This window comes from Acinonyx jubatus, chromosome A2, assembly GCF_027475565.1.
Source record: "Acinonyx jubatus isolate Ajub_Pintada_27869175 chromosome A2, VMU_Ajub_asm_v1.0, whole genome shotgun sequence".
NCBI lineage: Eukaryota > Metazoa > Chordata > Mammalia > Carnivora > Felidae > Acinonyx > Acinonyx jubatus.
The window spans coordinates 164,824,645-164,848,601 of record NC_069383.1 but is presented as its reverse complement, the minus strand read 5'-3'; the positions used below and the strand labels follow the sequence as shown (position 1 = coordinate 164,848,601).

Below are 23,957 nucleotides of genomic sequence, written 5' to 3'. Positions count from 1 at the left end.
CTGCCGCCCCCCAGCGAGCAGGCCGTGCCGCGCCAGGCACTCACCCTGGCACGGCCCCTCTGTGTCCCGCTGCACGCACGCGCTGCTGGTCACCTGGGGGCCCGGGGGCCGCGCCGTCATGTCCTCGGCCGTCCCGTAGAGCAGCAGCGTGTAGCGGTACAGCGTCCCTGGGCGGGGGTCGCGGGGGGCACGGGGAAAAGGGGGACAGGCTGTCGGCACCTGGCCCGCCCTCCTGGCTCCTCTCCCCGGCCGCCCCGCCCCGCCCCGGAGTCCCAGACGCCCATGGCCCCCAGGCCGGACGCCCACCGGGCGCCGGTAACTGGCATCTACTATTCTCCGAAGATACCCGCTCAGTGTCCCAGGGAGACCCCGGACCCCTCTGCAGCGGGGGATCCCAGGCCGGTCCAGGGCCCGAGGCCCCAGCCTGGGTGTCGTTCTCACCCGTGTTGAAGTAGTAGCCCTTGTTTTCCAGGCCCAGCGTCCACGGGCCCCGCGGGTCCTCGTCCCAGAAGTGGGTGGACATAAAGATCCAGTTGTTGTAGCCTTGGCCGCTGACGTCCAAGGGTCTGGGGCAGGAGGGAGGGTGGGTGGGGGTGGAGAGGGGGCTTCAAAGCCCCGAGGACAGTGGGGTCTGCAGGGCCGAGCACGGCTGTTGGCAGGGCTCCCGAGAGGGGAGCGTGTCGGGTGTCCGGCCTGAGCAGACCCCCCCCCCGACCCCACAGCACACTGCCCACACCCGAGGAAGGACAGAGCGGCTGCCACGGGGCCAGGTACCCCACCCCTGCACCTGATGGCCACGAGCGTGGAGCGGGTGCCCATGGGGCTCGTGAGCGAGATCTCCAGGTCCCCACGGCGACTGTAGGACAGTGAGAGCTGCACCTGCACGTGCTCCAGCGAGCGGATGTGGTTGGCTCGGCCAGCGCACGCCGACACGTTCCTCCTCACTTGCGTCAGCGGCAAGATGGGGCTGGGGGCGGTGCGGGCTGTGAGCGCCCCTTCTGCGGGCCTGCGGGGGGGGGGGGGCACCGGGGTCTGGGCTCACGTCGTGGAGCCCACCCTCTTTCTCATCTTATAGATGGGGAAAGTGAGGCAACGGGTGCTGGGCCCCACGCGTCTGTCACCCCCTCCCCCGCGGCGATGACGGTGCGGGGAGAGAACAGGCGGACACAGCGGAGGCGCGGCGGCGGAGGGCTGCTCACGTGGGGGTGTGTACGATCTCAATGACGCACTTCTGCTGGCGCTGTGTGGGCAGCCACGTTCGAGCCATGTCCACCAGCAACCTGGCATCCAGCAGCCCATAGCCATAGTGGTGGCTCACTGCGTGGACGGGCGGTGGTCACTCGCCCTGGGGGCGTGGCGTCCCCCCCTCCGCCCGGCCCCACCTCACCTTGGCGCCCCACGCCGTTGGTCCTCCAGTCCTCAGCCTGGAGCTGCGCGGGTCTGGACGCACGGACCACCAAGTGCTGCATATCCCTCCATGTCAAGAACGGGCTGGGGGCAGGCGAGGGTAGGTGAGCTGGGGCCGGGCCAGGCGGGGGGAGGTGAGCGCAGTAAGCGGGGTCCCCTCCAGCACCTACTTGGCCTCCAGAGCCAGGGCGATCATGCCCGCGGCCAGCGGGGCCGACGCCGAGGTGCCCGTGTGTTTGTCCGTGCACCGGTGGTGCAGATCCGTGGTGACCTAGGGGCAGAGACGGGGGCTCGGGGGGGACCGGTGCACAGGGAGACCCGGCCTTTGTGCAAAATGCGTCAAGGGTTCAAGAAGGTGCCGCAGAGGCACCTCCAGGAACGGGGCCCTGAGCACCACCCAGGTCACACAGCTGGGGAGCCTGCCCCGCCAGAGACAGGAGGGTAGACGAAGGGGTGAGGACACTGGGGCCTGGTCTTGGGAACCCTCTGTGTTCCAGGTGCCACAGGGCAGCCCTGGGAGGGGGGAAAGTGGGGGGCGGGACGGAAGGTGGGGGGAGGGGACGGGCAGGGAGGGGTGGGGGAGGGGAGGCACCAAGGGGGAAGACCACAGGGTCGTGGGGGGAAGGTGGGACAAGGACAGATGGGAAGGGAAAGGAGACAAGGGGAGGGAAGGGAGGGGAGGAGGGGAGGGGAGGGGGAAGCAGGCGTGGAGGGGGGGCCTCCCCCTGCCCCCGGGTCCCCCCCCCCCCCCCCGGCACTCACGATCTGCGGGTCGGTGGCCACGCCGCTGCTGTAGGTGGTGGTGAGCGTGGAGGCGCAGGCCTCGCTGTACCAGGGCGCGCGGCCCTCGCGGGTGGTGCTGCCCACGGAGAGCGTGTACACGCTGTTGGTGTAGCCGTCGCAGTTGCAATTGTCGTAGTGCAGGCCGCCGTTGCCCGACGCCCAGACGAAGAGAGTGCCCAGCCCACCGCGGCCCTGCACGTGGGCACGAGGGAGCAGATGGGCGCGTCGGCCTCCAGGGCCGGCCCAGGCCCTCCGAGGCCCCCGGGGTGGGCTCACCTTGGTCACGCCGCGCCTGAAGGCCTCGCGGGTGAGGACGCCCGGGCCATCCACCGTGCGGCCGTCGTCCTCGGGGCCCCAGCTGGCGCTGTAGATGTGGATGTGCTGCGGCTGCAGGCTCAGCGACTGGGCCTCGATGACGTCCGTGATGGTGCCGTCCAGCATGCGCACACCTGCAGGGGTGGGCGTCCGGCCTCCGTGGTCAGCCCACCGCGCCCCCCCCCCCCAGGCCCCCTCTGGAGCGGGGGCGTCTGCGCAGGGCTCAGCTCTCCCCCTACCTGAGCTTGGGCCCTGCATCCCCCAGAGCCGCCTAACTCTGCCCGCAATCCCTGGGTGCCCCGTGCCGTCCGGGCCGCCCTCCGTCCCCGGGGTGCAGGAGCCGGGCCCCGATACCTCCGATCCGGGCATTGTAGGCGACACCCGCTCCACAGAACCCGTTGTTTGCGATTGCGGCCACTTCCCCGGCACAGCGGGTCCCGTGCCTGGCACCAAGGCAGAGAGGGGGGCCAGTCCCAGCCCCCCCCGGCTCCCCACAAGGCACTGGCGCCGCCCTCACACACCCCGCAGGACGCCGCCGCTCACCGGTTCTCGTCGCCGGGCGTGTATCGCGGCTGGGGGTCTGGGTCGTAGTCATTGAAGTCGTAGCTGGCCAGGGGGTCCTGGGGGCCGAGCGGGGGCGTGAGGGACGGGGGCAGGCCGCGGGACCTGGCACAGCCCCCACCCCAGTCCCCACGGTCTCACGTAGTTGGCCCAGAGGTCCGGGTGGTCCTTCTCGATGCCATCGTCCAGGACAGAGATCACAATGCCCCGGCCTGACAGCCCCTGGCTCCAGACCTGCAGGACGTTCAGGTCCGGCCGCACCTTGTTGTTCTGTGCAAGGCAGGGGCCGGGGTCAGCGGGGCTCCGGCCCCGCCCGGCCCCACCGCCCGGCCCAGCCCGCTCACCATGTACCACTGCTTGGAGAACCAGGGGTCCGTGGGCACCACCACCGAGCGCTTGACACGCCGCCGCAGCGTCTGCTGCTCGAACCACTGCACCTGCACACAGACGCGCGCTGCAGGAGGGCGCCGGGCCCCCAGAGCCAGCCCGCCCTCCACCCCTCCACCCGCTGGTGCGGCTCTCACACCCGCGCACCTGGCGGGGCCTTGACCGGCTCCACCAAGCCTTTCCCACCAATTCTGGGCCGCGGGGCCCGAGTCTGCCTCCAGGGTCTGCGTCGGTCTCCTCCCCAGGCCCACCAGGGGACGACTCTGTGTGGGCCGCGGCTGGAGCGGGGCTGTGTCTGGGTCGCCTGCTGCTTGTCCTGGGTCCGTCAAGGTGTGGGACGGGGCCCGGGACCTCGTGCTTGCTGAGGCTGCTCTTTGGGGTCCCCGTGTGCCTGGGGCTCTGCCTTCAGAGGGGACCAAGGCCCTAGCACCAGTCCCCAGGGCCCACTGCTCTTGAGGCCCAGCCCTATCCCTTCCCCAGTCCCTGTTCTAGATCCTTCTGCCCAAGATCTGCCCATCTCCCTGCTGTAGCGGCCACCCCTCGTAAGACATCCCTGGATGGCCATACCTGCCTCCACCCTGGTTCCCCACCTGCCCCCCTGCCTCCTTACAACACAGTAGCATCACTCTCTGCAGAGCCCCTCCCATGCTGCCCCCCTCTCCAGGGCCCACAAAGCCCCGCCTATCTGGCCCCCACCAGCCTCCCTCTGCTGCAGTCACAGTGGTGCCTCACCCCAGGGCCTTTGCACACAGCCATTCTGCCTGCCCCAGGTTGGTCTTCCTCAGACCTTTTTGTCCTTTCTTCCTTGTTGATCTCCCCCCCCCCCGCCCCGCCCTGAACCAGCTCCTGTGCCCTCACCCTCATCCCAGTGATGGTGCAATTGTCTCCCCATGTGCCCAGCTCCAGACACGGGAGCTGGCCCCAATTTCTCTCTGTCCCACACGTCTAATCCATTGGCAAGCCCTGGCCTCTCTCGTGCAAACCACACCTTGAACTGGCAACTTCTCCCCGTTCCCAGTGCTCCCAGTGGGTTTCAAGTGATCAAGCCTCTCGCCTCCATGCTGATCAGCCCCCCAGCCCAAACCCCATCTTGGCTCCTGAGGGTTTACAAAGTCAGCCTCAAGTCCCCAGCTTGGCATCGAAAGCCTTTTCCCAATCTGGCACCTCTCTGAGCATCTCACAGCCTCACTGGCTGACTTCAGGCAGGATTCCTACTCCCGGTCATAAAAAGGACCAATTCCCTTCTCTCCATCCCGTGAACTAGAATGTTATCTGCCGTCTTTACAGAGTATGTGGGAACCCTGACCTTTAGGGGGAGAGAGAAGATGGGGGCGGGGGGGGGGGCAAAAAGAAATGCTGACAGTGTGCCAAGGCCCCGAGGTGAGCTCAGCATGCACACGTGCCCTGTTGCTGTCCACGGATGGTCCCTATCGTACAGACTGGGGGACCAAGTGGAAACCGAGACTCAGAGAGGGCAGGTGGCTTGGATAACAAGTGGCTGCGCAGGCTCACCTTGGGGTCTTTTTTCAGGCGCAGGCGATGGCCCCAGTGTGGGCTCAGGGACTGCTGGACCACGCCCCGGTGCCTCAGGTGGAAGTACTGCCCGTCAGGAAAGATCTGGGAACGCGAGGGGGCATCCACAACGATGGCACCTGCCTCCGAGACGGAGTCCCCAGGACAGTGGCCAACATCCTCCCCCAACCAGGTGCGCCGCTGGGGGCTTCAGGTGCCCTCGGGGGGTCCCAGAGTCTGAAGCTGGTCGAGGCCTGGGTGAGCTGGGGGTCCTTGATATCTTGGGTACCCCTCCCGTCTGCCGGAGGGGTGTCCAGCCCCTGCCCCTCCTGTCCCTTCGGGTGCCACCCACCTGCCCCAGGTAGACGAAGCCGAATTTGCGCGCCAGGCGCTCGGCCTCCCGGTAACCCTGGGACACCCGCACGGCCCAGCTGCTGACATAGATGGGGACCCGGGCCGAGGACCACCCCACAGGCAGGGGGCCAACGAGGGCCAGGCCCAGAGCCAAGGCAAGGCGTAGCCAGAGCGCAGTCCAGGCGGGCCGCATGGCGGCGGGGGGCGGGGCCGGGGCGGGGCCTCCGAAACCCCTCCCCCCGGCCAAACCGCCGAGTGGGCCCAAGCGCCCGCCCCGCCCCCGGGGCCATAGCAACCCCTGAAAGGCGTCAACTCCCAGGGGTCCTTGCGGCTGTCTCCCTCCCCCGCCCCCCCCCACCTCAAGGAGCGCAAAGATCCGGCCGAAGACGGGGCGGGGGGGGGGCGGGGAACACCCCCGCCCTGGTCTTCCACAGATCCAAACCCTCTGGAGCCTCAGTCTCCCTCATTTGTACAGTGACCAAAACTTCCGACCGACCTAGAGGAGAGTGTTCAAGGTTGCTCCCCCCTGGCCCGCCCCTTTATCCCCGCCCCCTTGCCTGCCCACCCCTCCCTCTAGAATTAGTCCTGCCTCCTACCCGGCCCAACCAGAATTGTTCTTCTGAGTAAGTCCCGCCTCCCCAGCTTAGCTCTGTCCCATCCCCCCCTCCTCCGAGAGTCTGTCCCCCGCTCCTTTATGGTCAACCCCGCCCCTCCTCTGTTCTCGCCAATCAGCTCTGGTCTTTCTCCAGTTCCTCCCGTCAGCTCCGCCCCTCGGCACGCTTCTCTCCTCCTCCCCCAGCTCCACCCCCGCAATGGCTCAGCCAATAATCCCCGGCCATGACCCCACCCCTTCAATCAGCTACGTCCCGCTTCCGCTCCGCCAATCGGCACCCTCGGCCTCCGCGCCCCGCCCTCTGCCCCGGGCGTCGCAGCTGGGGCGGCCGCGGCCCGCCAGAGGGCAATGCGGCGGGGGAGAAGGGGCAGGCCCCACCTCCTTTGTCCGCCCTGCCCTCCCATTGGCCGCAGTGGGGGGCAGGGGGCGGAGACCAGCGCAGGGGCGGAGACCAGCTCGGGGGCGGAGCGGGGCTTCTCGCACCTGGGTAAAGCGGCACGCGCGCTGCGGGGCAGGTGTGCGGGGCCGCGGTCGAGCTCGGGCTGCCAGGCCCCGGCTCGCCGGTGTCATGGACGGCCTGCGCCAGCGCTTCGAGCACTTTCTGGAACAAAGGAACTTGGCCACCGAAGCGCTAAGGGCGCTCGAAGCCAAGACAGGTGTCGACAAGCGGTACTTAGCCACGGGTGAGCAGTCCGGGGCGCTCTGGGCTCCTGTCCCATTTCGCCGATGGGCACACTGAGGCCCTGGGGCAACGGGGTCCCGGGCCTGGCCCCTTCCGGCCGGCGTCTTCTGCAGGGTCCGGGCTCGGACGGTGGGGAGCACCCCCCTGGTGAGACAGATCCTGAGGGGTCATGGACCAGGACTTTGCGTCTGCCCGCAGCCCCTCCTCTGCCCCCGCCCTGCGACCTCTGGCTAGTGTCACTCCCTCTCTCGGGCCCAGTAGTACCTCCACTCCAGTCCTCAGGTCTGGAGACCGTTCGCTGCCCCCTCCGTGGTGGCCCTGGGTGAATTCCAGGCCAAAGTCCGGTTCTTCCAGTTGCTCGGTCCACCCTGGGGGAGGGGAGAGCGGCGGGTAGACAGCCAGTGCCCTGGGAGTCTTGCCACACCCCCGTCCCACAGGAACATCAGCCTGGAAGCAAGAGTAGAGATTTTTCCGCCCCCCCCCACCCCCCCTGCTCCCGGCCAGGAGAAGGGTCACTCCCATTCCCCTCCCCCATTGTTTTTCTACCAGTCACCTCCCCTTGGCTTGCCGTGTCCCTCTCCCACCCTGTGCTTTGGCCCGCTGTGCCTAACTAGTTGAGCTGGGTTGTTTGGCCCTGTGGTGGGGTTGGGCAAATATTGGCTGGGGGGCCATAGAGCCGGGAGCCAGCCCTTCTGACTGCTACCCCTCCAGTCCCCCTCCTCTTCCTCTTCCTCGGTGGCCTTGGATGCCCCCTGCCACTCTCCCAAACTGTCTAGTAAGTACTCCTTAAACGCTCCCTCCCCTCTTTTTCCATGTCCCAGGCCCCATGCCACCTCTTCCAGGAAGCCCCCTGGAGCGAATTCCAGGAACACTTTGTCCAGAAGTGGGGGGGGGGGGGGTGTTGGGTGAGGACAGGGACACATGTACTGAGCACCTTCTGTGTGCAGATCCCAGCAGTCCACTTTCCTCCCATTTTCCCCCAGCTGGGGAATCCGTGCCAGGCAGGGAAGCTCCACAGTTTACTCCCCCAGGCCTCCAGTGCCCAGGCCATGTCAGCCTAGCCAGGAACCTGTCCCTGGGAGCAGGCCCTGACTTCTCTGCTGACTTTCCACATCCCTGATACCCGTGGGCAGGGCTTTAGTCATAGAGCACTGGGGAGGGGCCTATCGGGGAAGCTGGGAGGCACAGGGGGGGAAACTGAGGCCCAGAGAGTCAGGGGCTTTGTGGAAGGCTGCCTCTGACCTCCTCCCCCCCCCCCCCCGTCTGGAGCATTCGCCCCTCCCTACCCACCCCCCTCCCTGAGCCCTGTCTGTTGCTGATCTCTGGGATGGTGCCCCCCCTCAAATGTCCAAGGTCATCCCCCCGTTGCTGAGGCTGCAGGAATAGGGATTGAGGGAGAGGTGCCCTGGGACACCTGCTCCCCCCAACTAGCAATTGGGGGTGACATCCCCCTTGGGCCTCACCCGCCCCAGATGGTCAAATCCCCAGCCCAGGTAACAAAGGAAACCCAGACGAGGCAGTGACCAGACCTCCTGGGGCCAACTGGGGAGGCCCCCTTCCCTGTCCTGACCCCAGACCCGAGGGATAAAGACTAACCCAGGTGGAGGGAAGGGAGGGGGTGCCCTTTGGTACTCAAGTGACCTCTGTCTCTACAGATAACCGCCTGGGGAGGAGGCCGGAGGCTGTAAAATGCTCCCAGGAGCCCAGAGGCTCTCTGAGTGACCTTGGTGCCCCCTCCTCCCAGCTGCCCTGTTGTTCTGGCCAGTGAGTGAGACACAGCAGGGAAGCACAGAGACCCGCGCACTTAATGAAGGCAGTGTTTCCAAGGACTCTTTGCAGAGCAGCTAACACTCTTGGCTCCCCACCTCCCCCAGCAGTGTGTGCTCCGGGCCCCATCACTGGGAATGTGTTTGTGCCCCCAGAAGGTGCTCGGCAAACCTGTAGAAAAGAGGAGCTCTCTCTGTTGAGTGGTATTAGCTATCCCCAAGGCCGCCTGAGGAGGCAGGGTCATTACCACCCCATTGGCAGATGGGGAAACTGAGGCTCCAAGCAGAGAGAAAGACTTGCTCGGTGTCACGCAGTGAGTGGAAAACGTTCAGCTGTCTCCCACTAAGACAACAGCCCTCACTTGAGGCTATGCTGTCCCCCTCGGGGTACTGAACAATGTCTGGGGACATCTGTGGTTGTCGCGGCTGGGGGCGCCCCTGGCACGGATGAGTGGGGGCCAGGGATGCTGTTCAGCCCCCACAGCTCCCGGGGCGCCCCCACGAAAGATGTTCTGGCCCGGATTGTCTGCGGTGGCCAGGATGAAAAACCGTATTGAGACAAAGATTACCAATGTTGCCTTTGTCTGCTCACTGGGAATCAAGTCTTCTTTTTTTAACGTTCATTTATTTTTGAGAGGGAGAGAGACAGAGCTTGAGCAGGGGAGGAGTAGAGAAAGACAGACACACAGAATCTGAAGCAGGCTCCAGGCTCCGAGCTGTCAGCACAGAGCCCGATGTGGGGCTCGAACTCACGAGCTGTGAGATCTTGACCTGAGCTGCCCAGGCGCCTCCGGGAATCACATCTTAAAGAAGGAATGAACAGCCTTACTTCTAGGTTTTTCTCCTGATGTTTGCGTTCAAATGCTGGGCTTTTGTGCCCTGCCCTCCCCTCGGGACCCAGAGTAAGGCAATTATGATTGCAGGTGGTCACTTACTCATTCAACACGTGTTTATTGGTCAACTACTCTACCCATCAGGGCCAAGGTCCCCACCTGCCCTTGGGGAGTTCACAGTTCGGGGGTGGGGGGGCCGACTGATAACTGGTTGCACGTACGAGGAGACACGGGGCTCAGGGCCATAGTAGGCGTCACCAGGGCGCTGCGGGGGCAGCAGGCCTATCCCGGAGGGGTCTCTCGTAGGGGCAGCGAGTGTGGCAGCCTGGGTCTGCCAGGCCAGGAGGAGGCCTCCGGTGCCAGGGTCGGCTCGGAGCGCGCCGCCCTGCCCACACCCTCTCCTCCCGCAGGAGCCGCCACTCTGCTAAGCCTGTATCTTCTGTTCGGCTTCGGGGCGTCTCTACTGTGCAATGTAATCGGATTTGTGTACCCAGCATATGCTTCGTGAGTGCCTGCTGGCTGTCCGGGTGTTGGGAGGGGGTGTCGGGGGCTCTGGACAGCCCCTGACTCTGCGCGCCTCCCCGCCCCCAGAATCAAAGCTATCGAGAGCCCAAGCAAAGAAGACGACACTGTGTGGCTCACCTACTGGGTGGTGTATGGACTGTTCGGGCTGGCCGAGTTCTTCAGCGACCTACTCCTGTCCTGGTTCCCTTTCTACTACGCGGGCAAGGTGGGTGGCCCCCGGGACGCACGCAGGTGCCCAGGAGGCCAGGGGTGCGAGGGGGAGACCCGGCCCCTTCTCTGCGGAACTAGCCCCCCGCCCCCACCAGGGGCGTCTGATGGAGGCGGTCCATCTGGTGGGGGAGGCCCGCCCTGCACGGGTCTTGACCCCCGCCCCGTGCCCGCAGTGCGCCTTCCTGTTGTTCTGCATGGTTCCCGGGCCCTGGAACGGGGCTCACATGCTGTATCATCGCGCGATACGGCCGCTGTTTCTAAAGCACCACGAGGCCGTGGACAGCGTCGTGAGAGACCTCGGCGGGAGAGCCCTGGACGTGGCAGTGGGAATAACCCGGGACGGTGTGTGCTCACAGGGTGCGGGGGCGTCGGTCCGCCGCAGGCCCTGTCCGTCTGTGCCCCCCACCCGCCTGCCCCTGCCCACTTTCCCTCCTGCCCCTGCCCGGCCCCTGTCTGGCCTCCGTGTGGCTGCACCCCCTCACTGTCAGCCTCTCTCTCCTACGCTTTCGGGAACCAGTCATGCAGACCCTGGCCCGCGGCCGGGCTCTCGTCACCCCCGCCGCTGCCCTTGGAGCCCAGCGTACGTACTCCCGGGCCTGGGCGGCAGGGCCCGCGTGTGCAGGCGCTGTCCCCACGGAGGGTGGGAAGACAGCCCCGGCCCCGGCCGCCTTGCCCCCGACTGACTCCCTGCGGCCCCGGGGCCGGGCCTGCCTCACCCCCCCACGGCCATCTCTCTGCAGCCCAAGCAAGCGTGACCCAGCCCCAGAAGGACAAGTGAAACCCTCGTCCAGCCGCTACGCAGACCTGCCGCCTGGCGAGCTGGGGGGCACATCACACCCCAAGCCCTCCACGAACTCCTCGACTGACGCCTCGGGGGAGCCCCCCGCCAGCCCCGCCTCCCCGAGCAAGCCGCTCCCTGGGAGCGCCTCCCAGACCACCTCGGGCCAGTCCCCGCCGGACACCCCGGCCGGCGGCTCCCGGCTGCCCTCCAAGTCCCAGAGCCGGCTTCGGCTCCGGGCACGAGTGAGCTCCTCCGGCCAGCCACGCCCCCGGTCATCTGTCACCTCCTCGGGCCAACCCCAGCCGGCCCCCCAGCCCGCGGGCCCCAAGCAGCGCACCAGCACCTCCCCCAGCCAGGGTCCCCCCGTGGCACAGCCCCCCGGGAAAGCCTCGGACGGGCCGGGGGAGCTGGCCCCCCAGGCCTCCAAGGGCAGCCCACCGCCCACCAGCAGCACCTCGGCGCCCCAGCTGCCGGCCCCCTCCCCGTGCGGGTCCTCGGCCGAGTACACGTCCGAGTCCACCACGGAGGTCACGTGCAGCTGGCCCCACCTCAGACACCGGCTTCGCTGCCTCCAGCACTGCTGGCGGCTGAAGCATCTGGCCTGCTAGGGGGGCTCAATAAAGCTCATCTGACGACCCGTCTGGCCGTGTCCTCGGGGGTGGGGGAGCCCCTGGCCGGCGTCTCCCGATCCGGAGCCGACGCCGTGTGCCCCGCTTCGCAGACGTGGAGACTGAGGCCCGGAGCGGCGCCCCCGCCTGCCTGGGGTCTTGCCACGGGGCTGAGAAGGATCACAGAGGAGAGCTCGAGAGAGAATTGGCATCTGAGTCCTTTATTTGGGAGGGGGTCCTGGGGAAAGGACGGAAGGGGGCGGGGTGTGCGATGGGGGGAGAAAGGAGCTCTGGGGGCCAGGGTCACAGACACGCCTGAGGCTTTCCCTGCCCCCGTCCCACCGGGGGTGGGCGGGGGGCAGTGGTCCTCCCCTCCAGCCCGCGCCCCCTGCCAGCAGCACCTGGCCCGGGACCACAGGGTGCCTCCAGCCAAGGTGGGGGGCCGGAGACTGGGGGAAGACGGGGTGTCGCCCGCAGGGCCTCCTACAGCCCGTGGCTCCTCTCCTGTCTCGTTTTGTCTTTAGTTGGTTTCTTTCTTTTTTTTTTTTTTTTTAAGTTTACTTCTGAGAGAGAATCCCAAGCAGGCTCCCCGCTGCCAGCGCAGAGCCTGACGTGCGGCTTGAACTCACGATCCCTGAAATCATGACCTGAGCTGAAACCGAGAGCTGGACGCTTAACCGGCCGAGCCCCCCCAGCGCCCCTAGTCGGTTTCTTTTTTGACACCAACATGACCCCGATCGTAAAACCAGGCAGAGACACAAGGAAGGAAGGAAGGAAGGTGCCCAGCCCGTTGTGTGGATAGAGACGCGAAGAGTCTAAGAAAGGGCAAACTCAATCCAACGGCGTCTTCAAAACAATAGAACACCCCCCATTCGAGGTGGGGTTCCTGGAAGCAGAGCCCGAGTCGGAAGCTGGGTGGGTGGGGGGGCCGCTGAGCAAGGAGCTGGTCTCGGCTGGGAGACACGACCCTGAGCAGGAAGTGGACCCTGGAGTTCTGGCCCAAGGCAGGCGGGGTGTCACCTGTGTCTCCTCCAGAGTCTCAGCCCCACCCGAGAGGGGGCTGTAAGCTCATGGCTCGTCCCATCCAAAGGCAAGTCCCTAGCCAGGCATCTGCAGACACACTAGGAAGGCCCCAGGGCCCCCCAGCGTCCAGCTCAGTCAGCCCCCCACCCAGGACCTGCTTCTCCAAGATCCCAGTTGGTCACAGCCCTGGGGGAAACACGGAGGAGCATCAGGATGAACGAGGCAGATGCTCACAAGGCTTATACCTCCGTGGTGCTCCGCTGGGGGTGATGCTGCCCCAGGGGCATCAGACGATGTGGAGACACTTGAGGTGTCTGTGCCGTGTCGCACAATCCCTCTCCGTGCCCTGGCAGTCCCAGCTTGTCCGCAGCTGGTGGTGGCCACTGGCGAGCGATGGGTCCGATTCATTCATTTGATCATTCAGCAACTATTGAGCACCCACTGTATGCCAGGCACTGTTCCAACAGTCAAGGGAAGAGTGATGGCCCAGAGAGAGAAAAAAATCTCTGCTCCTGAGGATTTGGGGAGGTGACAATCAGCATGATAAACATGGATGTCAGAGGGAGGTGAATGTTCTGGGGAAACATGCAGTGGGGAGGTGGGGGGTGGCGGCAACAATATCAGGAACAGTCAGAGAAGGACCTGTCTGCGGGAGTGACATTTGAGTAGAGGCATGAAGGAGATAGGAAAGTCAGGTCAGAGGCACGAGTCTTGCGAAAGCCAGGGCAAAAGTGATCCGGGCAGAGAGAAGAGCACGTACAAAGGTCCTGAGGTAGGACTGTGCCTGGAGGGCTAGAGGAAGAGTGGGGTGGTCAGCGTGGATGGAGCTGAATGAGGGGGAGAAGGGAGGGGAGTGTGGGGTGAGCCTGAGCACACGGACACCCGGAAGGCATGGTGAGGACTTTGGGTTTTGCTTGGGGACGCAGGCTTCGCTGGGATCGAGGGTAATCATTAATGAGTCCCCCGCCCTGCTGAGAGGTCCACACGGGTGTTGGGGACAGGGATCTGGGAATCTGCTTTTCACTGGCCCAACTGTCTGAACAACGTGGGGTGGCCGTAGTCCGGGGAAAGGGTGGCGGTACCGGGCTCTCTCTGCACCTGGCACTGTCCCCCGCCATCCAAGGGGGACAGCACAATGGGCTCTAGAGGCGTCCCTCCAAAGATGGTCCCCGGCCCACCCAGGGTCAGCTCACCACGTGGGAACAATGACATCTAGCCCCTCGGACTTGTTTCTTCACTTAACATACGGAAGAGTGTAAGCAGTGACTCGGGGACAACACGGCCCCTCCCAGCCACCCGGCAGTGGCCACGTGCCTCCCTGTCCAGCTCAGAGCCGTGTCCATCAGACGCACCGCGTCGCTGGAGGGGTCGCTCACACGGTAGTGTCTGGGGCTGGTGGACAGGATTCATTTGGCTCGTGCGCACCATCCACCGTCGATGGAATGGTCTCCAGCTTGTGGTTACTGCGACTCAAGCTGCCAGGAACATTCTAGAACCGGCCTTCGGTGAGCAGAGCTCTGGTTTCCCCGGGGCGCACACCTGTCAGAGAGTGCAGGGTGAGCATTTCTCAGTGTCGTGGGGTGGCTGGAAAGAGCCACGAGCACACTGGGAGGCTCAACATCACAGACGTTTATTCTCCCACATTCTGGAAGCGGAGGTCAGGGTGTGGCAGGACCAAGCTCCTCCCTCGGCAGGCTCCAGGGCAAGGTCCTGTCCACCTGTCCCAACTCCTGGAGGCCCCAGGCGTCCCTGGGCTCGTGGCTGCGTCCCTCCAGTGCCTGCCTCTGTGGCCATGTGGCTGTCTCCTCTGTCTCCATCTAACAAAGACACTTGTCACTGGGTTTAGGGCTCACCTTGGTAATCCAGGATGATCTCGTCTTCAGACTCTTAGTTACGTCTGAAAAGGCCCTTTTGCCAAACAAGGTCCTGGTCACAGGTTCCGGAGACTAGGGTTCAGCCCGTCACTGTGCGCGTACCTTCATCTGGAGCAGACGTGGCCAAGCTGTACCCCAAAGTGGTCCCCCCAGTGCCTCCTGTGACCCGCATGTAACCCTGTGGGCTGTAGGACGGCCCGGGGCTCTCAGCGGCGGTGGGGGCCCAGGCCCTCGGTGGGTTAACCCTGGCTCAGGGTCAGAGAGAGTAGGCGGGCCCGGGGCAGGCATTAGGGGGGTGCTGGCTGCAGAGAATTAAAAATAGTAAGAAAAGCATCAGGACCCCAGAGCCAGCGTTCTGCGACGTCGTGGGGAAAACTTCAGGGGGCGAAGGAAACAATCGTTGCCAGAATCGCTATGTTACTGACGGGACGCAAGCTTCGAACTCGCATTTGTGTTCTTTACCCTTTAACAGACCCTGTGGGTTCAGAGAAGCCCCAGTGATGACCCACCTGTCGCAGCCAAGGGAGCTCGCTGCAGGGAAGTCTGACCGTCCTCGCTCGTGGTCCCTTCCGGCGACCACATGGGCACTGTGTATCCCCATGGGGACACAGGGACTGCTAAAAACCGAGACCGGGGATTGTAGAGAGGACGACACAGCCCTGGGGTCACCCCGTTTCTGTCATTCTCTGACCACCTGGAGTGCGTGTTCGTGTGCGGGATTTGAACATCTGTACAATTCCCGCGGCGTCTTCTCTTAAGTGTTCAAGTGTTTGTTTTATTTCCTTTTATTTTAATTTTTTAAATGTTTATTTATTTATTTATTTTTTGAGACAGAGACAGAGACAGAGCATGAACAGGGGAGGGTCAGAGAGAGGGGGAGACACAGAACCCGAAGCAGGCTCCAGTCCCTGAGCTGTCAGCACAGAGCCCGACGCGGGGCTCGAACTCACGGACCGTGAGATCATGAGCTGAGCCGAAGTCGGACGCTCAAACGACTGAGCCCCCCAGGCGCCCCCTCCTGTTTCTTTTAAAGCGAAAGAGCAAATCAGGACATCAAGGGACCGTCCGCGGCGACTGGTACGCGATCGGCCCTGGAAACAATGTTGCCTCACGGAGCGGGGTGCCACTCAGGGGTCCTGTCTGCCAGGGCGCATCCCGCACTGGTCTCTCCTCCACCGGCTGGGCCAGGCGGTCCAGGAGCTCGGGCAGGGCTGCCCCGTGGACCCCCCAGTCCCCGACATAGCCCACTCAGTGGCAGAGGTGCAGGGACAACCTCGGGCAGCCCTGACGGGCACAGAGGGGCCTTGGGTGTAGGTGCCAGTGTCAGGAAGCCAGAGTGTGGGGAGAGGTGTTGCTGAGGAAGGCTAGCACCCAGGGGAGAGGCAGGGGCCGTCTGGGTGCAGGCATCGCCAGGTGCCTAGCGTCCCTTCCTTTCCCGTCCTACCACTAGGGGGCGCCCAGGCCCCACACCACCCTCCAGCGCTGTGCCCCGTATAACACCGGCGGGAGGGAGGGGGGCAGGGGGGCCCCAGCTTCAGTACTTGCGGGGGGGGGGCAGGGGGGCCCCAGCTTCAGTACTTGCGGGGGGGCAGGGGGGCCCCAGCTTCAGTACTTGCGGGGGGGGCAGGGGGGCCCCAGCTTCAGTACTTGGGGGGGGGGGATGGGGCCAGGTCTGGGACCCAGAGGCAGGGGAAGGAGTCCGAGGGATGCGGTTCCCATGCTCAGAGCTGCGAGGGGCTGAAAGGATACTCGCAGATGGGGAAACTGAGGCCCAGGGAGGGGCAGGGTCTGGCCACAGGTCACCTGCAAGGTCAGGCACTGAGCCTGAGACCCACAGTTGAGCGTCCTGTGTCCTAAAGGAAAACACAACCACGGACGGTACAGAAGACCAGAGTGTCCCATCCAGGGAGAGAAGGTAAAGGGTGGCCCTTCCAGAGTGCCCCCAGAAGGTTTGTTGGGTGACACCCTCCAGGTGCCTCCAATTCACACTTGGCCTAGGTCTGCCCTCCTGGCCCCAGAAGACTGATGAGTAGAACATATCCAGGAGAACACAGGAGGACAGGGACCAGGGCCCCGGGTGGCATGAGATGGCAGTGTGGCCCTCAGGGGGCGTGGGGAGGGGGCACTGGACCAGGAGGAGGAGGAGGAGGGCTGGGGTGCACGTGAGAGTGTTGTGCACACATCGTGACAGCGTGACCGTGGGTCTGACCACCAGCACATCCCGGAATTTCTGCAGCCGCGTATGTGTCACTGGGGTGTCCTTGTCGTAAAAGGGCTCGCAAAGATTAAATAGGCAGGAACAGGGATGGGTAGCAGTGTTGTCCGAAAGAAACCCAGCCAGGGGCATCTGGCCAGCTCAGTCGGGGGAGGATGTGATTCTAGGTCTCTGGGTTGTGGGTTCGGGCCCCACATTGGGCGTAGAGATTATTTTAAAAATAAAATCGGAAGGAAGGAAGGAAGGGACGAAGGGACGAAGGGAGGAAGGAGGAGAAAAGGAAAAAAAGGAAAGGAAAGAAAGAAAGACCCAGCCAGACTTGCTGAGGCACTCAAGATTATCTCTGAGCTTCCTGGTGGCCGGGGCAAAAGGGGAAATGGGTACCTTACAGTACCTGGGTAGGCGTGTCTTCTAGGGAGCATGTCTGTTGGAGACGGTGTCTCTGAACACATGAGGCGTACGTGTGTCAGTGAGAAGAGAGAGCACAGAGTGTCAGGGAGTTAAACAGCAGTGAACGTCCTGGTAGCCAGGGCAAGAGGGGAAACTGCTCTATTCCAAGGTCTTGTTGGGCAGTCTTCCTTTGGGCCATGCTCGTTTGTGACAGTGTCTCTACGAAGGTGAGCATGGGGCAAAGCAAATAAAAGCAGACACAAAGTTTCTAAGTATAAATCATCTATGAGCTTCCTGGCAGCCAGAGTGAGAGAGGAAATAAGAGCGTCTCTTCAGTGTGTCCTCCCTCACCAGTGCCTCCTGCTCATGACAGTGGACCTGACTGGGTGCAGGGACAGCTAAGCATGTGTAGTAGGCGGGAAGCCACTGGAAGCCGGGGCAAGACGGGAAATATGCTGAGTTTGAGCCCGGTCAGGCATGCCTCTGTTGCTGTAGGTGGCGGGGGCCCGGTCCCGCGGCTCAGGCGGGGCAGTGTCGGGCAGCCAGGCGCACGCGGCTGTCCTCGGCAGGGCTCCACGCTCGGGCGTAGCCAGTGTGGGGCAGCAGCAGCCGGTCCTGAGTGCCGTCAGGGCTGATGAGGCGCTGGACAGCCAGCAGGTACTCGCGATGGAGGTCCAGCCGCGGGCAGGGGCAGCGACCCAGGGCCCACACGTACTCCAGGGCCCGCAGTGGCGAGCGGTTCTTATAGATGAGCTGCACGCGAACCTCATAGCGCGTCTCCTGGGCCTGTTGGAGGCGGCTCAGCACTCGGGCCCTGAACACTGTGGGCAGGACTTTGCTGAGGCCGACTGGACACTCCACCCTGGGCACCCCCCCCCCCAGGTGCACCCCGTTGCCAGAGAAAGGAACCGGGGCCAGATGGAGCACTGGGGGTCGCTGGGGACTGTGGAGAGGGGCCTGGGATCAATGAGGGGTCCAAGTTCAGATGAGGGCAAAGGGTCAGATCAAGGAGTCCCATTAGGGGCAGAAGGAGTCAAGCTGGAGTCAGGTCAAGGAGTCAAGGGTAAAGTCAGATCGCCGTCAGGGGGCAGCAGGACAGGGCTGAAGTTCAGGTCAACCAGGAGTCAGGTAGCGGTTGGGGTTAGGAGTCTCTCACCGAAGTCGCCGCCGCAATAGTGGAGCAGCCGGTGCGCGCGACCTCGAGTGTCTGGGCACGGTGAGCAGGGGTCTGTGGGGGGCGCACGGTGAAGGGCACGGACCTCACCTCCCTGCTAGCTCCCACCGGGCCGTCCCCACCTCACCTGGGGCGGGGGGCGCGGTCCTCGGGGAACCGGCAGCTGGGGCCGCGGGGGCTTCAGCGGGCTGTGGTTCCACCTCCCGAGGCTGCGGCTGCCGCAGGGACCAGCCCAGGGCCTGCGCCTGCGCCTGGAAGGGGCCGTAGCGCTCCCGAGGGAGCCAGAACTCGAACTCGATGCCGGGGTTGGGCTCCTGCAGGAGGACCTGGAGGGGTGTCACGCCGAGGGAGCTGCACTCGGACCCGATGGCCCAGCTTCCCCCCTCTGGCCCCCGGCCCCCGGCCCCCATCCAGTAGCCAAGCGCCCCCTCCATCTCCCAGCTGCCCCCGCAGAGCCTGGGCCGCACCTGCAGGAGCAGGTCTTGGGAGGTGGGCCCAGCCGCGCGCAGCGTCTCCTCTGGCCCCGCAGCGCGGGTGTAGACCACACGGGTGCCCGCCGCCTCGTAGGTCCCGGGTGGGCTGACCGCCCAGTTCCCGTTGAGCACGTGGCGCCCGTCGACCCCTATCAGCGCTGCAAGGGAAAGGTCAGCCCGGGCTCCGGGAACCGGCCCGTTCCGCCTCCCGCACCCCTTCCCCCCCAGCCGCAGCCGCAGCCTCCCTGGCTGTATCCGAGGCGGCCAGCAAGACGCCTCCCCCTTCGGGCCCTGCGATACCCAGGTGGTTGCGGCTCCGGTGGGCTACGCGGATGTGTCTGGCGCCCTCGGGGATCAAGGTCACGTTCCAGTACCCAGCGAAGGCACCTGGGCGGAAGGAAAGGAGGGCGTTGGGCGCGAGTGGGAGGGTATTTGAGGGATGAGTTGAGGATTAAATGAGATACTGCGGTAAGCAAGTTAGCCAGGGTCCTGGCACCTCCACAACGCTCGGTAAACTTTTGGAGGTAAGATTATTCTCGCTTAAGTGCAGCTGGGAAAGAGTTAAAACCCCATCTGTTCCGGGAAGGGCGGGACCATCTGACAGTAACCAGTCAGAATGAAGAGAGGGAGGGGGCTGGGCCACGGACTGCCCAATCAGCTCGGGATTTCGCTTCCGGGCCCGAGGCTCGTTAAAGGGCCCGCTCTGGGCAAGCGGGTACGACGGGGAGGGCGGTCACCGGAGTCACGGAACACGCGCTGCACGAAAAGGCACGACTCGTTGGCGCCGCCGCAGCGGCCGCAGTGATCTTCGCGGGCGTCCGAGCCCAGCAAACCGTCACAGCCGGCGCTCTACAGGGGCGGGGAGGACGAGCGCGGCTTCGCGGACAGCCCCTGGCCTGGGACAGCCCTAGGAGGCGGGGCCGGGGCGGGGCCTAAGGGGAAAGGGGCGGAGTGGAGCCTGGCATGGGCGGGACACGGGGCGGGGGGGGGGCGGGGGGTGTGCGATGCTGGGGGCGGTGCTTGGAGAAGGGGGCGGGACCCGGGAGAGAAAGGAGTGGGGTCCGTGGCCAGGGCCTGGATGTGAGGTGGACGGGGGGCGGGGCCCGGCGAGGCCTTACGAGGCAGCGGCCGGCCACGCAGAGCCCCTGGGCCCCGGGGCTGCAGGGGGTGCCGTCCAGGACGCGGCCGAAGGTGTGGTAGAAGGCGTGCCCCTCGGCCAGGCAGTGAAGGTCGCACTGGTTGGGCGCTGGGGACAGAAGGAATTGTTGGGCCAGTCCAGGACGTCTGTCGGGGCTTCTGGCCTCCTCCCCCTCAGGCATGTGAGGCCCAGGGACTCAGCCAAAGCCACACTTGGAGGCTTTGGTTAGAGCCAGGATTGGAACTTAGGTGGCGTCTGCCTTCAGCTCCCAGACCCTCCGAGGCAAGTACCCGGGGCAAGTACCCAGGGCCGACGCATGCATGCATGCATGCATGCATGCATGCATTCCTGTCAAGCCCTAACATTAGGGAGCCCATTGTTCATGCTTTCGTCCTGCAAACATTCACAGAGCACCTATTACTTTCCCGACACCGTTCCAGGCTCTGTGGTATGGCAGTGGGCAGAAGTCACTCAGCACACGGGCCCTGCACCCAGCATGTGCCCAATAAAAAGTGCCCAGTGCTGGAGCACCTGGGTGGCTCAGTCAGTTACGTGTCTGACTTCGGCTCAGGTCTTGATCTCACAGTTTGTGAGTTCGGGCCCTGCACCAGGCTCTCTGCGGTGGGCACAGAGCTGGCTTTGAATCCTCTGTCCCCCTCTCTCTCTGCCCCTTCCTCTCTCTCTCTCTCTCTCTCTCAAAAATAAATAAACATTGGGAGAAAAAGAATTTTAAAAAAGGAGTATTCAGTACTGACTGAATGCGGAGCAGCTGGGTGTGTCACTGGCCCCCCCCCCCCCCCCCGGACTCAGTTTCCTGGCTGCCTGGCAGTGGGGCACAGTGGACAGTCTGGTCGCAGGCTCAAGCTCACAGCCGCAGGGATCCGTGCTCCTCCTGGCTCCCACTTCTCTGAGCCTGGCTGGCAGACCCTGCCTGGCACAGAGCCCAAGCTGGCCTTGGAGGGCCTCTGGGGGGGTGGGGGGGGGGATCATGGCAAATTTCCTCTAATTCTTAGGGGGGAAAAACACACAAAAAAACCAAAACACCCACGAGGCTGACCGATGGAATCTTCTCCATTGTCAGCTTTTCTTATCTGTATCTGCTTCCACTATGGTGTCTAAAGCTGTTTCCCTTAAATGCGGAGGCACACTGCCCCGGGCACACAGTTACATAACTTGCTATTTTCAGCTAAATGCGGCAACAATTCCTGCCGCCACGCCACCGGGAGAAGTTTGAGAACTGTTGGCCTCTGGATGCGGCTCCACGCAAATCCTCAGTCTGTGTTCAACCCCGTGCAGAACAAACCCTGCCTCCCTGTGCTGCTTTCCCCTCCACTTCAACTCCTATGCATCCTTCAAAGCCCCAGTGCTGATGTTCTCTTGCAATCCTCTGGTCGTCTTTCTTTCTCAGCAGCCCCTCCTCCCTGCCTCCTGTGGACCAACAGGAGGCAAGGCTACTCACCACCATAGAAGGGCACCCACTGGTAAGTCGTCTGGGTGCCTAGAACAGGGTGGCCATTGTAGAGGGCACACTGGAGGTCTCGGAATGGAATGGCCCCTGGGGGACAGTCCTGAGGACAAAGATGGGTAGGTCCGAGGCTGGGAGAGCCCCAGGGGAGCCCAGAGAGCCTGGCAGGGTGGCAGGTGTATTTGGGGGGCACGAGTGGGGAAGCAGGAAGTCTTCGAGGCGCACCCGAGGGCCCCAGAGGCGGACAGAACTTACCGGCAAATGGCAGAGGCGGTACTCATGGGTGTCTCCCCAGCATGTGTCTAACCCGGGAAGCCTACAAGGAACAAGAGGGCCAGAGTGTGGTCAGGACCCCCAGTAACCCTCTTTCCAGAGCTGGCCTGCCCACCCTTGGGCCCGGCCGCCCCCACCCACATTCCAGCCGGATCAGTGGGATTAGAAGGCACAGCATGTGTGGGCAGGCAGAGGGTGCGGCCAGCAGTGGGGCGGGCTGGCGGGAGAGGAGGGGCAGGCACCCCCCCTCCCACCCCATCCTGCTAAGCCCCAGCTTTCTGCGCTCACCAGATGCAGCGACGGCTGCGCACAGAGACACCCCGCCCACAAGAGCTGGAACAGCGACTCCAGGAACCCCAGGGGGTCCACTCACCTGGACCCTACTTGGGGAGAGAGAGGCACCATCGGCCTGGAGAGAAGCCAGTGGCCCCCACACCGCCGGCCAGGTCCCCAAGCCCACTGGCCCCCTGGACTCGTGTCCCCCCTTACCTGGGCACTGCCCCCTAAACCACAGTTCAGGAGGGTCCACAGCAGAAGCAGGTTCTGGAGGGGGCGGGGTGTGGGGGAGCAGAGAGGGCGCGGCAGTGGGGGCGCCAGCAGGCCGGGGTCGGAACCCCAGCTCTGTGCCCACTGGCTGTGTGATGTGGGGCAGTCATTTAACCTCTCTGGGCCTCTGTTCTCATCTCTGAAAAGTGGGGTAATAACAGGGCCCCCGTTACAGGAAAGTCTGAGGGGTCCGTCAGACCAGATAAGAAAAGCAGGCTGCACAGAGCCTGGTGAGGGGGAGGGAGAGCTCAAAGAATTATCTGCTTTTATTGCTATTGTTTGTCGTCTGATTACATGCACACAGCAAGTGCTTAATCTGTGCCTGATTATGGAAGGAATCACTCCAGGACAGTGCACAGGAATCTCCAGTGTCGGGACCCCATCACCACTCTCCCCACCGTCAATGCGTCTACCTTTCTGGGTGGCCAAGGGCCAGCCACTCCACATCCCCAGGCCTCAGTTTCCCCATCTGTACAATGGGGATCAGCTGGTCTCAGTCCAGCGCTGTATGAGGGACTGTGGAGAAGGTGCGGCTGGCGGGGCTGGCTCGGGGGCTGAGTCCCGGGCAGAAGCCCCCTGGCTGCACCTGGGCCTCCAGGGCCACCTCGGCTCCCAGACCTGTGGTGGCAGGGAGCCCCTGGATTGGGGGTCACAAGGCGGGTTGACCTGGCCCCAGTCCAGCCGGTGCCCCGTGACCTCATGTGCAGAGGATGTGGGCTCCACCAAGGGCAGCCTGCAGAGGAAAAGGAGCCATTGATGAGGGTGGTGCAGGAACGAGGGAGGCCTCTGAGGGGGTAGACTTGTCTGCCAGGGCCTCAGTTTCCCCATCTGTCAGAGAAAGGGTGAAGTCCCTTGCCATCCACATCCTCCTCGTGACCATGGCATTGCCAGAGAAAGGCGGAGGGAAGCGGCCACCCCGTGAGTCCTTTCTCAGGCCAGGGCCAGGGTCCCCGAAGGGCTGAAAGAACCAGCTGGACTCTTCCAGCCCTGAGTTTCAGGGCCCTGGTCCTGTACCAGTGGACTCTGGACCCTCTGCAGCCTCAGTTTCCCTGGTTCTCAGGCTCTGACATTCGGACCTGGGGCATCAGGCGCTGGGACGCATGGTGGCCCCGGGTGCTGAGAACCTTGGGGACCACTGGGCAGGGCCCTTCTCTGCCCAGAGCTGTGTAGCCGGCTGTGTCTGTGCCCCTCTGAACCCCGAGTCCGGGCTGGCCTTGGAGAGCTCAGATGGTGGTGGGGGGGGGGGGGGGGCTTGGCCTTTTCACACGCAGCCCCCTCGCACCACACACACCGAGCGCTAGCCCCTGAGGTGGGAATCCAAACCCGGTGCTAGAAGCGCCATTTTTCTGCTCGCCAGAGAACCCTCCCGGAGGAGTATGACACATCCCGTTTTGGCCGCGCCCCAGCCTGCAGGTGTGATCCCGGAGCAAGCCACACCTCTAGGCCTCAGTTTCCCCAGGAGGGGGCGGGGATGAGCTCTCTCCCACCCTGGGATCGCTGCCAGGCCAGCCCCTCACCGGCCCGGGCCCGGGGACGGGGAGGAGACGCCGGCCGGGATTGTGGGGGGATAGGAAGAGGGACTTACCGGCTACGGAGAGCCCAGGCGGCACGTCCCGGCTCCCCGGGCGGCCGCAGGACAGGCGGAAGCGGCGGGGCCCGCGGGGAGGGGCGGGGGGAGCCAGGAGCAGCCCCTCCCACCCGGCCTCCCAGGGCGCGCCCAGGCCGGGGTCCCGCGGAGGGCAGCCCCGTGCGCCCTCGCGCGGCGGTTGCGCGCCTCGGCGCGGATCTACGGCAGGGGACTGCCCCGCGCGGGCGCCGGCGCCTCAGACCACGGCCTGGTGTTCCAGAGTCCGTATCCCGGTGACCTTGGAAAGCCCCGGGGCGGGGGAGACGTGAGGGAACCGACCGCCTCTACCCCCCCGCCCCCCCACCCCGGGGCTGCTATTCCGGGCGTCGCGCTCAGGGCCCGGGAATGTGCGAGAACCGAGGTGGCCCTGCCGTGGTTCCGGGAGTCCGGGACGCTGTCCCGTTTCCACCGACGCCCAGATC

At 64.5% G+C, this 23,957-nt stretch overlaps 3 protein-coding genes across 18 annotated transcripts in view; 1 reads left to right on the top strand and 2 right to left on the bottom strand.

Moving 5' to 3' along the window:
- Positions 1 to 7,047, bottom strand: part of PCSK4 (proprotein convertase subtilisin/kexin type 4) — a 139,500-nt gene extending 132,453 nt beyond the window's left edge. For 2 of the 12 annotated variants that reach the window (XM_053220215.1, XM_053220225.1), the window contains exons 1-14: positions 5,318 to 5,670; positions 4,966 to 5,070; positions 3,411 to 3,503; positions 3,208 to 3,336; positions 3,049 to 3,125; positions 2,860 to 2,948; positions 2,467 to 2,639; positions 2,170 to 2,382; positions 1,578 to 1,678; positions 1,388 to 1,491; positions 1,200 to 1,317; positions 788 to 1,006; positions 442 to 566; positions 45 to 167 (exon numbers count right to left, since the gene is read on the bottom strand). In XM_053220215.1, coding sequence (XP_053076190.1) covers positions 45 to 167; positions 442 to 566; positions 788 to 1,006; positions 1,200 to 1,317; positions 1,388 to 1,491; positions 1,578 to 1,678; positions 2,170 to 2,382; positions 2,467 to 2,639; positions 2,860 to 2,948; positions 3,049 to 3,125; positions 3,208 to 3,336; positions 3,411 to 3,503; positions 4,966 to 5,070; positions 5,318 to 5,512 — 1,864 coding nt within the window. In that variant the 5' untranslated portion in view covers positions 5,513 to 5,670. The other 10 variants (XM_053220218.1, XM_053220217.1, XM_053220222.1 and 7 more) reach the window with 10 other exon arrangements.
- REEP6 (receptor accessory protein 6) lies at positions 6,501 to 10,864 on the top strand. 2 transcript variants are annotated; one of them, XM_027049502.2, is made up of 6 exons: positions 6,501 to 6,615; positions 9,624 to 9,717; positions 9,805 to 9,943; positions 10,122 to 10,290; positions 10,466 to 10,528; positions 10,689 to 10,864. In XM_027049502.2, the coding sequence occupies exons 1-6, from the start codon at positions 6,501 to 6,503 to the stop codon at positions 10,724 to 10,726; spliced, it is 618 nt and encodes a 205-aa protein (XP_026905303.1). In that variant the 3' UTR covers positions 10,727 to 10,864. The 2 variants fall into 2 exon arrangements, with proteins under 2 accessions (XP_026905303.1, XP_053076215.1); XM_053220240.1 differs by lacking the exon at positions 10,466 to 10,528.
- A 5,670-nt stretch (positions 10,865 to 16,534) lies between these two features.
- On the bottom strand, positions 16,535 to 22,452 carry ADAMTSL5 (ADAMTS like 5). Of its 4 annotated transcripts, none has more exons than XM_053220210.1 (13): positions 22,322 to 22,452; positions 21,852 to 22,047; positions 21,651 to 21,742; positions 21,345 to 21,405; positions 21,084 to 21,192; positions 20,380 to 20,589; positions 19,605 to 19,732; positions 19,224 to 19,335; positions 18,787 to 18,873; positions 18,481 to 18,644; positions 18,141 to 18,339; positions 17,996 to 18,067; positions 16,535 to 17,660 (listed from the first exon to the last, which is right to left on the bottom strand). In XM_053220210.1, exons 1-13 carry the CDS (start codon positions 22,375 to 22,377, stop codon positions 17,359 to 17,361), a joined length of 1,788 nt encoding a protein of 595 aa, XP_053076185.1. In that variant the 5' UTR covers positions 22,378 to 22,452; the 3' UTR covers positions 16,535 to 17,358. The 4 variants fall into 4 exon arrangements, with proteins under 4 accessions (XP_053076185.1, XP_053076186.1, XP_053076187.1 ...); XM_053220211.1 differs by having other exon boundaries at positions 18,141 to 18,327; XM_053220212.1 differs by lacking the exon at positions 20,380 to 20,589.
- Positions 22,453 to 23,957: the final 1,505 nt, after the last annotated feature.